Here is a 16,332-nt window from a genome sequence, read left to right on the forward strand (position 1 = left end):
TATATACAAAAAGTGATTACTTATTTGAAGTAATAATGCTACCACTGGTGCAATGCTATCACATATTTTCTAACTCTAGAGATGTATACCTTGCCAAACATCACTATGAGCATTATTCCCCACAGATGGTACCGACCAATCCTACTAGTTCGGTATTAATGGATTTGTGGCTAAATTTGCCAGCAATACAAAGATAGGTGGAGGAGCAGATAGTGTTGAGAAAACAGACAGCCTGCAGAGAGACTTAAGTAGTTTAGGTGAATGGGCAAAGAAGTGGCAAATGAAATACAATGTTGGGAAGTGTTTGGTCATGCACTTCGGTGGAAGAAATAAACGGGCAGACTATTACTTAGATGGGGAGAGAATTCAAAATGTACAGATGCAAAGGGACTTGGGAGTCCTTGTGCAAGATACCCTGAAGGTTAACCTCCAGGCTGAGTCGGTTGTGAAGAAGGTGAATGCAATGTTGGCATTTATTTCTAGAGGTATAGAATATAACAGCAGGGATGTGATGTTGAGGCTCTATAAGGCACATGTGAGACCACACTTGGAGTATTTTGTGCAGTTTTGGGCTCCTTATTTTAGAAAGGATATATTGACATTGGAAAGGGTTCAGAGAAGATTCACGAGAAAGATTTCAGGAATGAAAGGGTTACCATATGAGGAACGTCTGGCAGCTCTTGGGCTGTATTCCCTGGAGTTCAGGAGAATGCAGGGGGATCTCATAGAAACATTCCGAATATTAAAAGCCCTGAACAGATTAGATATGGCAAAGTTATTTCCCATGGTAGGGGATTCTAGGACAAGAGGGCACAACTTCAGGATTGAAGGATGTCCTTTTAGAACTGAGATGCACAGAAATTACTTTAGTCAGAAGGTGGTAAATCTGTGGAATTTGTTGCCATGAGCGGCTGTAAGAGGCCAAGTCATTGGATGCATTTAAGGCAGATATAGATAGGTTCTTGATTAGCCAGGGCATCAGAGGGTATTGGGAGAAGGCAGGGGAGTGGGGATGACTGGAAGAATTGGATCAGCTCATGATTGAATGGCAGAGCAGACTCGATGGGCCGAATGGCCTACTTCTGCCTCTATATCTTATGGTCTTCTCGATTGGAGCCGAAGCTTCTGCAAACATTTTGCCAAGATCGGTGACAACCAAACTTCCAAATAGCCAAGCCGAGCTACCAAAATTCCACAATATTTCAAATAGTGAGGTGGTGTTCATGGACCATTCAGAAATCTGATAGTGGTGAAGAAGCTATTCCTAAAACTGGTGCTGGTCTTCAGGCTTCTGTACCTCCTTCTAGATGGTAGTAATAAGAAGAGGGCACATCCTATGTGGTAGGGGTCCTTATTGATGGATGCTCTCTTTTTGAGGCATTGCCTTTTAAAGATGTCCTGGATTCTGGGGAGGCTAGTGCCCATGATGGAGCTGGCTGAGTTTACAACACTCTGCACCCTATCCCAAGTTCCTACCTCCTCTTTCTTCCTCATGGGCTCGTTTCATTCTTCGGCAGTGCCTCACCTTTCTGCATCCTAACTGCAGAAATGTTTATACTGCAGTCTACAGGGGCGAGGGAAACAAGGAGGTAATTCATGTGGTAAAGGGAGGAGGCTAAATAGACCACTGCTGTAGTGGTGCCCATCTACAACCTGATAAGTACAGGTTCTTGTACTGGTAATTGTGTGATTCAGGCTGATCTTGTGTTGGGAGAAACATTTCAACGTCTATCTGTGTATGTAAATTACAGGTCCTTCGCACTCACTGACACAGCCAACACTCCACTGTCAGAAGAACGCTCCATATTTACCTCTTCAATGTAAAGCATCAGGAACTGACAAAGCAGCCTTCAAAACAAGAAAACCACTGAACAAATCACCCTCTGCACGGCTGAAAAACAAGGAGCTCTCTGACTTGTCAAAATGTTATCTTCTCTCTGCAGAATTCAGCTTAAAGCATCCTGTTGAGAAATCTATGCATGGTTGGTTAGAGTGCTGGGGAAGGTTTAATCTCAACAGGAACAAATTCACAATGCACAGTTTACTGGACCGTGCTGTAAGTCCCAACTGCAGTTCACACGTTCAGGCTGATGTGCCAGCACACCATAATTAGCTTCTAGCCACAGGAATGGCAGACAACTCAATCTACTGTTAATTAATGGGTTGCAAAGAAAGGGTTCACAGATTTGGAAAGACTACCAAATGGACTACGTACATTGCAGCTAACAGCAACAGAGCACAGAAATAAAAGCAGGCTGTTGTAAATAGTCAGGCTGAAACATAGTCAAAAGCTGTCAAATGATCAAACCATTGGGGTGAGGTTTTAGTGTCAGCAAATAACCGATCTTTACTTTCAACTTAAAATTGACCACTTAGCCTCGTTCATTATATGCCGTGTCATATGACGTGGGCAATCATGGTCTTTCCTTGAGCACAATTGTTCTTGGCAATTTTTTCTACAGAAGTGATTTGCCATTGCCTTCTCTGAGTGGTGTCTTTACAAGACAGGTGACCCCTGACATGATCGATACTTTTCAGAGATTGTCTGCCTGGAGTTAGTAATCACATACTTCATACTTTATTGTCGCCAAACAATTGGTACTAGAACGTACAATCATCACAGTGATATTTGATTCTGCGCTTCACACTTCCTGGATTACAAATATTAAATATTAAAAATAGTAAAGATAGTTAAAATTAGTAAATATTAAAAATTTAAATTATAAATCATAAATAGAAAATAGAAAAATGGGAAGTGAGGTAGTGCAAAAAAACCAAGAGGCAGGTCTGGATATTTGGAGGGTACGGCCCAGATCTGGGTCGGGATCTGTTCAGCAGTCTTATCACAGTTGGAAAGAAGCTGTTCCCAAATCTGGCCGTACGAGCCTTCAAGCTCCTGAGCCTTCTCCCAGAGGGAAGAGGGACAAAAAGTCTGTTGGCTGGGTTGGTCGTGTCCTTGATTATCCTGGCAGCACTGCTCCGACAGTGTGCGGTGTAAAGTGAGTCCACGGACAGAAGATTGGTTTGTGTGATGTGCTGCGCTGTGTTCACGATCTTCTGCAGCTTCTTTCGGTCTTGGACAGGACAACATAACCAGGGTTTGTAACATGCACCGGCTGCTTCTACAGATATCTACCACCTGCTCCCACGGCTTCACATGACCCTGATCAGTGAGGTGCAGCAAGTGCTACACCCTTCCCAAGGGTGACCTGCAGGCCAGCAAAGGGAATGACTGCCTTACGTATCTCCACCCCACTACCCAGATTGGTTATTGCTCTTTCGAAACAAGACCATAAAATATCAGAGCAGAATTTGACAAGGTGGCTTATCGAGCCTGCTCCGCCATTTCATCATGGCTGATCCAATTTCCCTCTCAGCCCCAATCTCCCATCTTCTCCTCACATCCCTTCATGCCCTGACCACTCAAGAAGCTATTAACCTCTGCCTTAAATATATATAAAGACTTGCCCTCCACAGCTGCCTGTGGCAAAGAATTCCGCAGATTCACCATCCTCTGGCTAAAGAAATTCCTCCTCATCTCTGTTCTAAGAGGATGCCTCTGTATTGTGAGACTCTGTCCTCTGGTCTTAGAATCTCCCACCATAAGAAACATCCTCTGCACATCCACTCTATCAAGGCCTTTCACCATTAGATAGGTTTCAGATGAGGTCACCCCTCATTCTTCTGAATTTCAGTGAATTCAAGCCCAAAGCCATCAAATGCTGTTCATATCAGAAACCGGTCAATCCTGGAATCATTTTCATGAACATCCTTTGAACCCGCTCCAATTTTAGCACATCCTTTCAAAGATGAGGGGCCACAACTGCCAATAAGCCACTGCTTTATCCAGTGTATAGAAACTTTCTTGTAATACCATGGACTCATAGCTTGTTAACCAGACTCAGGGGTGGCACCTTGTCAAAGGCCTTCTGGAAATCCAAGTGCACAACATCAAATGATTCTCCTTTGTCTATCCTGCTTGTTATTTCTTCAAAGAATTCCAACAGATTTGTTAGGCAAGATATCCCCTTGAGGAAAGAATGCTGACCTTGGCCTACTGTATTATATGCCTCCAAGTCCCCCGAAAACACATCGCTAACAATTGACTCCAACATCTTCCAACCACTGAGGTCAAACTAACTGACCTATAGTTACCGGAGAGGGGAGACTGTCGATTGATTGTTGATGAGATTGCTCGTTGATGAGATTGCTCTGCTACCAGAGAGGGGAGACTGCCCTTTGATTGCTGGTGGGATCACTTTGCTGCTGGAGAGGGGAGACTGCCCTTTTATTGCTGGTGGGATCACTTTGCTGCTGGACAGGGGAGACTGCCCTTTTATTGCTGGTGGGATCACTTTGCTGCTGGACAGGGGAGACTGCCCTTTGATTGCTGGTGGGATCACTTTGCTGCTGGACAGGGGAGACTGCCCTTTGATTGCTGGTGGGATCACTTTGCTGCTGGACAGGGGAGACTGCCCTTTGATTGCTGGTGGGATCACTTTGCTGCTGGACAGGGGAGACTGCCCTTTGATTGCTGGTGGGATCACTTTGCTGCTGGAGAGGGGAGACTGCCCTTTGATTGCTGGTGGGATCACTTTGCTGCTGGACAGGGGAGACTGCCCTTTGATTGCTGGTGGGATCACTTTGCTGCTGGACAGGGGAGACTGCCCTTTTATTGCTGGTGGGATCACTTTGCTGCTGGACAGGGGAGACTGCCTTTTGATCACATGGGGATGGCTCAGCTGCCGGAGAGGAGAGGCTGCCTTTCTAGCGCTGGTAGGATCGCTCACTGCCAGAGTGGGAAAGTCCTGCTGCCTTGCCCAGAGAATGTCACCCAACTTTTCTGCATTTTAGATATGGACTTGGACTACAGACTTTTTCTCAATTTTATAGTGTTTTTATATTCTGTATTTTTCACCCAATCTTCCTTGTTTTTTTTGTGTGCAGAGGAGGGGGATTTGGGGGGTCGATGTGCCTGTTCCATTTTTGTTCCTTTTTTGAGCGGGGAGGAGTTATTTGCAGGTTGTTGATTGTGCTGTTATTCTTTGCTTTTCTTTCTTGATTTTGTGGCTCTCCGGAGAAGAAGAATTTCAGAGTTGTATACTTTGATAATAAATGAACCTTTGAACATTGGGTTCATTGGGACCTCATTTGGGGCAGGTGTGACCTGTACAAAAAGGACGGGTTGCACTTGAATCCCAGGGGGATAAATATCCTGGCAGGGAGGTTTGCTAAGGCTATTGGGGAGAGTTTAAACTAGAATTTCTGGGGGGTGGCAACCAAACAGAAGAGATGGAGAAAGGGGCTGATGGCTCAGAAATAGAGAGAACTTGGAGACAGTGCGAGAGGGAGGATAGGCCGGTGAAAGAAAAGGGACGTGCTCAGACCAATGGTTTGAGACATGTCTATTTTAATGTGAGGAGTATCATGAATAAAGCAGATGATCTTAGAGCGTGGATCAGCACTTGGAGCTATGATGTTGTGGCCATTACAGAGACTTGGATGGTGCAGGGGCAGGAATGGCTACTTCAAGTGCCAGGCTTTAGGTGTTTCAGAGAGGACAGGGATGGAGGCAAAAGAGGTGGGGGGCGTGGCACTGCTGCTCAGAGATAGTGTCACGGCTGCAGAAAAGGAGGAAGTCACGGAGGGATTGTCTACTGAGCCTCTGTTGGTGGAAGTTAGCAACAGGAAGGGATCAATAACTCACCTGGGTGTTTTTTATAGACCACCCAATAGTAACAGGGACATCGAGAAGCAGATAGGGAAACAGATTCTGGAAAGGTGTAATAATAACAGGGTTGTCGTGAAGGGGGATTTTAATTTCCCAAATATTGATTGGCATCTCCCTAGACCAAAGGGTTTAGATGGGGTGGAGTTTGTTAGGTGTGTTCAGGAAGGTTTCCTGACACAACATGAAGATAAGCCTACAAGAGGAGAGGCTGTACTTGATCTGGTATTGGAAAATGGAACTGCTCAGGTATCAAGCCTCTCAGTGGGAGAGCATTTTGGAGACAGTGATCACAATTCTATCTCCTTTACCATAGCATTGAAGAAGGATAGGAACAGACAAGTTAGGAAAGCATTTAGTTGGAGTAAGGGGAAATATGAAGCTATCAGGCAGGAACTTGGAAGCATAAATTGGTAACAGATGTTCTCAGGGAAATGTACGGCAGAAATGTGGCAAATGTTCAGGGGATAGTTGCGTGGGATTCTGCATAGGTACATTCCAATGAGACAGGGAAAGGATGGTAGGGTACCGGAACCGTGGTGTACAAAGGCTGCTGAAAATCTAGTCCAGAGGAAAAGAAAAGCTTGTGAAAAGTTCAAAAAACTAGGTAATGATGGAGATCTAGAAAATTAAGGTTAGCAGGAAGGAGCTTAAGAAGGAAATTAGGAGAGACAGAAGGGGCCATGAGAAGGCCTTGGCAAGCAGGATTAAGGAAAACATCAAGGCATTCTACAAGTATGTGAAGAGCAAGAGGATAAGATGTGAGAGAACAGGACCAATCAAGTGTGATAGTGGAAAAGTGTGTATGGAACCAGAAGAAATAGCAGAGGTACTTAATGAATACTTTGCTTCAGTATTCACTATTGAAAAGGATCTTGGCAATTGTAGGGATGACTTACAGCGGATTGAAAAGCTTGAGCATATAGACATTAAGAAAGTGGATGTGCTGGAGCTTTTGGAAAACATCAAGTTGGATAAGTCACTGGGACCGTATGAGATGTACCCCAGGCTGCTGTGGGAGGCAAGGGAGGAGATTGCTGAGTCTCTGGCGATGATCTTTGCATCATCAATGGGGACGGGAGAGGTTCTGGAGGATTGGAGCATTGCAGATGTTGTTCCCTTATTCAAGAAAAGGAGTAGGGATAGCCCAGGAAATTATAGACCAGAGAGTCTTTCTTCAGTGGTTGGTAAGCAGATGGAGAAGTTCCTGAGAGGCAGGATTTATGAACATTTGGAGAGGCATAATATGATTAGGAATAGATTAGGAATGGCTTTGTCAAAGACAGGTCGTTTTTTTGAGGATGTGACTGAACACATTGATGAAGGTAGAGCAGTAGATACAGTGTTGTTGGATTTCATCAAGGCATTTGATAAGGTACCCCCCCATACAAGGCTTATTGAGAAAGTAAGGAGGCATATGATCCAAGGGGACCCTGCTCTGTGGATCCAGAACTGGCTTGCCCACAGAAGGCAAAGAGTGGTTGTAGATGGGTCATATTCTGCATGGAGGTCGTTGACCAGTGGTGTGCCTCAGGGATCTGTTCTGGGGCCCCTTCTCTTTGTGGTTTTTATAAATGACCTGGATGAGGAAGTGGAGGGATGGGTTAGAAAATTTGCTGATGACACAAAGGTTGGGGGTGTTGTGCATAGTGTGGAGGGCTGTCAGAGGTTACAGCGGGACATTGATAGGATGCAAAACTGGGCTGACAAGTGGCAGATGGAGTTCAACCCAGATAAGTGTGAGGTGGTTCATTTTGGTAGGTCAAATATGATTGCAGAATATAGTACTAATGGTGAGACACTTGGCAGTGTGGAGGACAGAAAAATAGAAAACCTACAGCACAATACAGGCCCTTTGGTCCACAAAGCTCTGCGGAACACGTCCTTACCTTAGAAATTACCTAGGGTTACCCACAGCCCTCTATTTTTCTAAGCTCCATGTACCTATCCAGGAGTCTCTTAAAAGACCCTATCGTATCCGCCCCCACCACCATTGCCAACAGCCCATTCCATGCACTCACCAAACTCTGTGTAAAAAACTTACCCCTGACATCGCCTCTGTACCTACTTCAAAGCACCTTAAAACTGTATCTCTCGTGCTAGCCATTTCAGCCCTGGAGCCCTGGGAAAAAGCCTCTGACTATCCACACAATCAGAGGGATCTTGGGGTCCGAGTCCATAGGACACTCAAAGCTGCTGCGCAGGTTGACTCTGTGGTTAAGAAGGCATACGATGCATTGGCCTTCATCCGTCGTGGGATTGAGTTTAGGAGCTGAGAGGTAATGTTGCAGCTATATAGGACCCTGGTCAGACCCCACTTGGAGTACTGTGCTCAATTCTGGTCACCTCACTACAGGAATGATGTGGAAACTATAGAAAGGGTGCAGAGGAGATTTACAAGGATGTTGCCTGGATTGGAGAGTGTGCCTTACGAGAATAGGTTGAGCGAACTTGGCCTTTTCTCCTTGGAGCGACGGAGGATGAGAAGTGACCTGATAGAGGTGTATAAGATGATGAGAGGCATTGATCGTGTGGACAGTCAGAGGATAGCATGAGAGATACAGTTTTAAGGTGCTTGAAAGTAGGTACAGAGGAGATGTCAGGGGTAAGTTTTTTTTTATGCAGAGAGTGGTGAGTACATGGAATGGGCTGCCGGCAATAGTGGTGGAGCCGGATACGATAGGGTCTTTAACAGACTCTTGGATAGGTAGATGAAGCTTAGAAAAAGTAGAGGGCAATGGGTCACCCTAGGTAATTTTTAAAGTAAGTACATGTTCGGCACAGCTTTGTACTGTGTTGTAGGTTTTTCTATGTTTCTGTGAACCTGGTAATGGTAATGGTAGAGGTCAGATCTCTGCACAGACACCACAAAAATGCCAATGGTAATGATACAGTTAAAATGAAAAAGTAAAATAAACCATGTGAATTTCCTCTGGGTGCTCTGGTTTCCTCCCACAGTCCACAGAAATAGCAGTTAGTGAATTGTGGGCATGTTACGTTGGCGCTGGAAGCATGGTGACATTGGATTGCTGTCCCCAGCACGTCCTTGGACTGTGTCGGTTGTTAATGCAAATGATGTATTTTCACTGTCTCAATCAAAACCATGTACTCTCTGTGCCCCATGCACTTGCTGCTGAAAAGCTCTCTCTCTCTGAGAAATGTTGTCTCTCTGACATGCTCACTCATTCTTTTCCTCTCTGACGTGCGCGCATGCGCGCGCGCGCACACACACACACACACACACACACACACACACACACAGTTTAAAAGGTTATCTAACAAATATATTTCTGGGATCACAAGGATGAACCTTTAGCAAGATCCCTGGGTAATACATTCACTAATCACAAGATGCCATTTAATAAGTTGTCTAATAACAAACAAGAGAGAATCCTCAGATGCTGGAAATCCAAACAGCACGCACAAAGTACCGGAGGCCTGCTGAGTTCCTCCAGCATTTTGTGTGTGTTGATGAGTTGTCTGAGAGGGGGAGTTGTTGTGGAAGGGGAGTCTACAGGAGGGACAGGTGCCCCAGCTCTAGGTGACGTGCTGTAGGTAACCATCGACATATGTTGACCAAAGGAAGAACTCGATGACTAAGCCTGTAGAAATGAAGGGTGGAACCCTGCTGACAAGAACTAACACACCTTTTGAACACGAAATGAGCTTTTATTCTCGTAAGGCGCTTCACAAAATGCAAGTCTGACATCGGTTGCTGCATGTTTTTATCAATGCAAACTGATACATTCCCTGTCTTCAATCACAAGGGAAGTCACAATTCCTACTCCTGAAACTGCAGACATTTTAATTTTTACTTTTATTGTTCTGTGTATGGGGTCGACATCTCTGGAACACCTTTGTCTTGTAATTCTCTGCTGTTCACTTACAGCCGTACCACATGCCCCTAGGACTTATGCCATTCAGTCCATCGAGTCTGCTCCACCATGCTATCATGGCTGATTTATTATCCCACTCGAAGTCATTCTCCTGCCTTCTCCGCATAGCCTTTGACATGCTGACTAATCAAGAACCTATCAACCTCAGCTGTTAATACACACAACGACTTGACCTCCACAGCCATCTGTGGCAATGAATTCCATAGATTCACCACCCTCTGGCTAAAGAAATTCTTCATTTCTGTTCTAAATTGAGACTCTCAATTTTGAGGCTATACCTTCTCATTCCTGGATGTTTTTTGCTCCCTCTTGCTTTGCGTACTTGTTCTTGCAGAATCGTGGTTCCTGGACAACATCCAATGGAATATCAATCTTCAGGCCAGAGACTTGTGCTAATATCATGTTATGACTATATATGCCATTGTAACTATTTGTGCTGTGACTGTACACACAATGTTTTGCACCTTGCCCCAGAGAACACTATTTTGTTTGGCTGTATAATTGTATATGGCTGAGTGACTATTAAATGAACTTTGAACCAGTTATATATCTCAGATGTTTATCTATTTCTCAGGCAACAGATACAATACATTCTGCAGATGCCAAGAAAACATTGCCCAACTCATTACAGGACCAGCGGCTGCCTTAACTATTGACACAAAGCAGGATAGATCAATGGATTCTGACATTACCAACTGCATGTCGCAACAGAAATCAGATCTATCAGACCAACCACACACAACATGCTAGAGGAACTCAGCAGGTCAGGCAGCATTTATGGAGAGGAATAAACAGTTGATGTTTTACATCAAAACCCTTCAAGTCCTGATGACGAGTCTCACCACAAAACTGAGACTGTTTGCTCTCCTCCATACCTGCTGAGTTCCTCCAGCATTTTGTGAGTGTTGCTTTGGCTGAATACATCTCTGACAGAAATACTGATTAAGAAACCACACAAAGTGTGTTCATCTCGTTATCAGAGAGAGATTAACATCCACATAATCAGAAAGCACTGAGTGTTGTATTCCCTGTAATGCACAGTTTGAACCCAGAGATGGTGCCACGTTACCAAGATGGCAGCTTCCACTAGATGTCACTACTGAGCAAGGGCAGCGCTCGCACACGGACGTAGAGTTCGCCTGAGGCTTTCTGTAGTAACTCTCCTTGCAGTTCTCGCAGTTTGCTCCTTCAGTATTCCCAGTGCAGTTCAAGCAGGCGCCTAGAACCAAATAAAATAGAACAAATGAGGAGAGGGCTCCAGTCTGAAACGTTTGCAGAAGATATTCAAGATTGTTTATCGTCATTCATCAGTACTCAAGTGTAAAGGAGAACAGGTTAATTGTTACTCCAGATCTAATGCAGCAAAAATAAGGACACAATAATAATAAAACCACAATAAACATAAGTAGATTGATTGTAAGTCCATAAAGTGATGCTAGGTACAGGAGAATCTGTACATAAGGTGACTGACAGGAAATGATAAAGAAGTGGTGGCTGGAGGTGTGGAGAGGTGGGTTTGTGGGTGGAGGTGTTGATCAGCCTTACAGCTTGGGGGAAGTAATTGTTTCTCTGAAATGGTCTTTGAAAAGAAATGATTGTTATTCTGGATCCAATGCGATGCAAATACAATGTGCATAAAATGTTACTGGCAGTCTGGATTTCAGTTGGCCATGTGAGCTAGTGAAGGAAGCATTGACTTAATTCAATAAACCAAACTGGCAATCATTTAATTCCAGGGATCTGATCAAAGGCAGACAAAGATGTTCAGTCAGAGAGCCGAGGGCAGCGGCTGGACACACAGCACACATGGACACAATTAGCTCCAACATCTGGAATGAGTATTCTCCATGATCTGGGTCTACTTATCCAATAATTAAACCGCAGCAGAAATGCACATTGTATGATACTTAGCCCCGCTACTGCAGACAGGGAGCTGATTAGAGCTCAAGCACTCCGTTACATTGTGATTTTATAACAACAAAAATTCAGACAACAGAATAGCTGTGGAAGAGAGAAGGTCTCCCAGCCCCTTGAGCCGGCTCCCCTATTTAATGAGGTCACAGTTCACCTGACCTTTACTTCGGCTCTGCGCTCCCGTCACTCTGTAACCTCTCACCCCGTGTTCATCAACGATCTCAGCCTACGAATATTCACCGTCTGCACTCCCCTTTGGAGAAAAGTCTAAAGACTCGCCAGTCTCCCCGAGAAGAAAATTGATCTCATTTCTGCTTTACATGATGACCACCAATCTTTAAACAGTAAATCTTAGTTCTACATGTGAGGGGCAAGATATTTTTTACATAGAGAGAGGGGGTGTCTAGGATGCACTGTCTGGGGTGGTGGTAGAGGCAGATACATTACAGATGTTTAGATAGGTACATGAAGGTGAGGAAACTGGACATTGTATACACAGAGGGATTAGTTAGTTTGCCCATTTAATTACTATTCTAATTGGTTCGGCAAAACATTCTGGGCTGAAGGGCCTGTTCCTGTGTTCTATGTTTATTCTCCTATGAGAGTCATCTAGAACCTATCAAGCTCCACTTGAAATAAATTATACACAAAATTTGCAAGGAAGAACACAAATTAAGTTTAAAAATTCCTTTTTGGTGTGCAGTGATCAAAGTTCAGTCCCTTTATCCAAGTTAATTGTTCAAAGAGCAAGACCCCAGTAGGAAACAGATTCACAAGGTATCAGAAGTGGTAGGAACATTCATCTTGGAAAAGGAGGTGATCTCCCAGCCTCGTCTGCCTCCACATTTAATGAGATCATGGTTGATTGCACCATAACTTCATCTTCTCAATGAAGGGCAGAACTGTACCGTGGCGGCTAATATAAAGCTGTACGGCACCAGCGAATGGAGTTCAATTCCCACCGCTGTCTGTAAGGAGTTGGTACATTCTTCCTGTGACTGCAATGGTTTCCATAAGACCATAAGATATAGGAGCAGAAGTAGGCCATTCAGTCCATCGAGTCTGCTCCGCCATTCAATCATGGGCTGATCCAATTCTTCCAGTCATCCCCACTCCCCTGCCTTCTCCCCATACCCTTTGATACCCTGGCTAATCAAGAACCTATCTACCTCTGCCTTAAATACACCCAATGACTTGGCCTCTACAGCCGCTTGTGGCAACAAATTCCACAGATTTACCACCCTCTGATTAAAGTAATTTCTCCGCATCTCAGTTCTAAAAGGACATCCTTCAATCCTGAAGTCGTGCCAACTTGTCCTAGAATCCCCTACCATGGGAAATAACTTTGCCATATCTAATCTGTTCAGGCCTTTTAACATTTGGATTTTTTCTATGAGATCTCCCCTCATTCTCCTGAACTCCAGGGAATACAGCCCAAGAGCTGCCAGACATCTCTCATATGGTAACCCTTTCGTTACTGGAATCATTCTCATGAATTTTCTCTGATCCCCCTTCAATGTTAAATATATCCTTTCTAAAATAAGGATCCCAAAACTGCGCACAATACTCCAAGTGTGGTCTCACGAGTGCCTTATAGAGCCTCAACATCACATCCCTGCTCTTATATTCTATACCTCTACAAATGAATGCCAACATTGCATTCGCCTTCTTCACCATCGACTCAACCTGGAGGATAACTTTCAGGGTATCTTGCACAAAGACTCCCAAGTCCCTTTGCATCTGTACATTTTGAATTCTCTCCCTATCTAAATAATAGTCTGCCCATTTATTTCTTCCATCAAAGTGCATGACCATACACTTTCCAACATTGTATTTCATTTGCCACTCCTTTGCCCATTCCCCTAAACTATCTAAGTCTCTCTGCAGGTTCTCTGTTTCCTCAACACTACCCACTCCTCCAGCTCTCTTTGTATCATCGGTAAAGTTAGCCACAAATCCATTAATCCCATAGTCCAAATCATTGAGCTACATTGTGAAAAGCTGCGGTCCCAACACCGACCCCTGTGGAACTCCACTGGTAACCAGCAGCCAGCCAGAATAGGATCCCTTTATTCCCACTCTCTGTTTTCTGCTGACCAGCCAATGCTCCACCCATGCTAGTAACTTCCCTGTAATTCCATGGGATCTTATCTTGCTAAGCAGTCTCATGTGCAGCACCTTGTCAAAGGCCATCTGAAAATCCAAGTACACCACATCCACTGCATCTCCTTTGTCTACCCTGTTTGTAATTTCCTCAAAGAATTACAGTAGGTTTGTCAGGCAGGATTTTCCTTTCAGAAAACCATGCTGACTTAGGCCTATCTTGTCATTGTTAGAATGATTTTTGGGTTTAGGTCATTTACATTTAGCAAATGGCTTTGGCCTCCAGTCTTCAGTTCCTTGAAAATGTATTGTGGATTTAATTTGGAACAATGCATTCCTAAAAAGCTGTGGATCGCAGTCCAGATGCTACTGGCGTCTGTGGGATGGATGTGAATCAAAAGGTATAAAGTCCGTATGTAGTTTCAAAAGAAAGCATTGTCTATACCTGTAAATATGGAATTGTCCTTTGTGTTTAGCAAATAAATATCGAGCCTCAAGTTGGGCCGTAGACCTTTCCACTGAAAGCTTCTCTGGGTGATGCCTGCTGTACCTTGTTTTGTCGAATAAAGAAGCTGCTTTGTATCTACCAGTAACTCACTCTGGTGATTTCATTCACGCAACAACATTTGGTGTCAGGAGTGGGATACCTTCGTGGCCAGCGATCTCAGCATAAGTGGGTGAGCATTTTCTAAAACAGCACTCACACTTGGACCTGTTCGGGTTGGTGACACACGGGAACACGAGGTATCACGAACGTGGAGAGCTGAACTGGTAGACATAAAAGAGGTGCATGCGCGTGCACGTGTGTTTATGTAAGTGAAGGAACTTTGCGTGTTAACTTGGTGAGACGGAGCCACCAATTGCGAAGGGTGGTTACCGACGATTCGGGACGCCAGAGTAAAGGCGTGTACACTCGTTTGGGGAGCTACATTTCAGCATATACATTTTGCAAGTGTGATGCAAAGAAATACAGCAGGCATCATCAGTTCAGGTGCTCAAAAGTGGCAGATTGCAGAGTATCTGCGGTTTTAACTATGTGCTGTTTAACTGGTACCCATCTTTTATATTCTGCGTAGTGTGGGAATTAGTGTGGATGTATTTCAGGAAGAGGTTTTACCTAGATATACCTGTCGAGATGGCACCTATTGAGATCAAGCACTGTCAGGTTGAGAACCCTGATGATCCAAGCCAGCCCTTGACAATGATTATGACCATTCATAAGCTCTTCACCCCGGGGAGAAACAGAGCATTTTGTCAGAGTTGCCCTCACTTAAAGTTGCCTGTGGGAATTCAGAATCCTGGCATAAGCTCGAGGAAATGGTTGAAATTCACCAGATGCACCCTAAAGATATACACGTGTTGGACAGGATGGCCCAGGATGGTACCTGGGCAAGTACCAGGAACGCCAATGATGAAGAAAGATATCGCTCTTTTAAAGGGTAAGTGAGGCAGCGACTGGGGGAAGGTGAGATTAACTGGGAAACGATAATGGCAGTGATTCAAAAAACTGACGAGATGGCCATGGATTATGCAGAACGTAAATATCGATCGTATGAGGAGTTTTCAGGGTTGGATAATCCAGGGAGGGACGACCCAGTATTCCTGAAAAGGCCTGAGCTCAGCCCACCAGGAAGTTTTAGATTTAAGCATGAAGGTGGGTCAACCTACTCTGCGATAGTTTTGTGGGCCAGTGAGATAGACCGAAGGAAGAACGAAGTGCAAGGGAGATCGTAAAGTGGCTATAGTGGATGCAGCTGCCGTGATGTCGCAGAGAGTTTGTTTTGTTTGCTGGTGGCCAGGGCACGAAGCAAGGAATTGCTGGAATAGACGTGGGAGGGCAAAAGAGTTGATATGCTACAGGTGTGGCCATTTGGGTCATGGTTGGAGGCAGTGTCCAAAACAGAGGAAAGAAAGACAGGTGAACGTCACAGCAGACACACAATCTCTCACCCCATCGGTGCCCAGTCTGACCAATCTGACTGTCGATCAGATCAAAGAACTAGTAAAGATGGCTCCTAGGTCAGAAAAAGATGTGGCGGCAGCCCCACTGCTAGCGCTGGTGACACGCAGATGTACAGCATCGTTAGGGGGACGGCAATGCAATCTGTTAGTGGACACAGGGGCATCGGTATTGAAAACAGACCTACCCTTGCCAACAACCGGACAGGCCATTTATATTCGGGGTGTAGGAGGGAAAACTGAAAGCAGAAAGAAGCAAGTCACAAATACTCGAAATCGGGCGAGTGCAGCTTACAGTGTATTTCTAGGTCTGTCCAAATATCGAGGGCACTATCCTTGGAATAGACATCCTAAGGGAAGCAGGAGCTGTTATAGATTCGGGAAAGGGAGAAATAATACGGACAAGTCAGGGGCAGCGAATACGTACAACCAACAGAATACACAACCTGGTTAGCATAGTCGCAGCTGCCCCGATCACCAGAGACTGGAGCCAGGACGGTGTCTATGGTTACTTTGTCAGCGGTTCCCAGCAGTGTGGGCTAGACACAAGCAAGATTTGGTCGTATAAAGATAAACCCAGTTAAAATAGAGCAGGGTCTGGGTAAACCCCATAAGCAGAACCCTATAAAAACTGACACACTGACAGCTGTTCAGGGTATAGTGAAGAACTAAAACACCAGGGGATACTCAGAGAGACTGCGGCCACGACTAACTCGCCAGTCACTTTGCCAG

The 16,332-nt window shown here is 44.8% G+C and overlaps 1 protein-coding gene across 1 annotated transcript in view; it reads right to left on the minus strand.

Annotated features, from left to right (window-relative positions):
* LOC134359730 (multiple epidermal growth factor-like domains protein 9) overlaps positions 1–16,332 on the minus strand; it is a 224,186-nt gene that overhangs the window by 28,896 nt on the left and 178,958 nt on the right. Inside the window, exon 4 of the mRNA XM_063073264.1 lies at positions 10,694–10,843. Within this exon, the coding sequence (XP_062929334.1) occupies positions 10,694–10,843 (150 nt within the window). The remainder of the gene's footprint in view (positions 1–10,693; positions 10,844–16,332) is intronic.

Source organism: Mobula hypostoma, chromosome 21 (genome assembly GCF_963921235.1).
Source record: "Mobula hypostoma chromosome 21, sMobHyp1.1, whole genome shotgun sequence".
NCBI classification, from domain to species: domain Eukaryota; kingdom Metazoa; phylum Chordata; class Chondrichthyes; order Myliobatiformes; family Myliobatidae; genus Mobula; species Mobula hypostoma.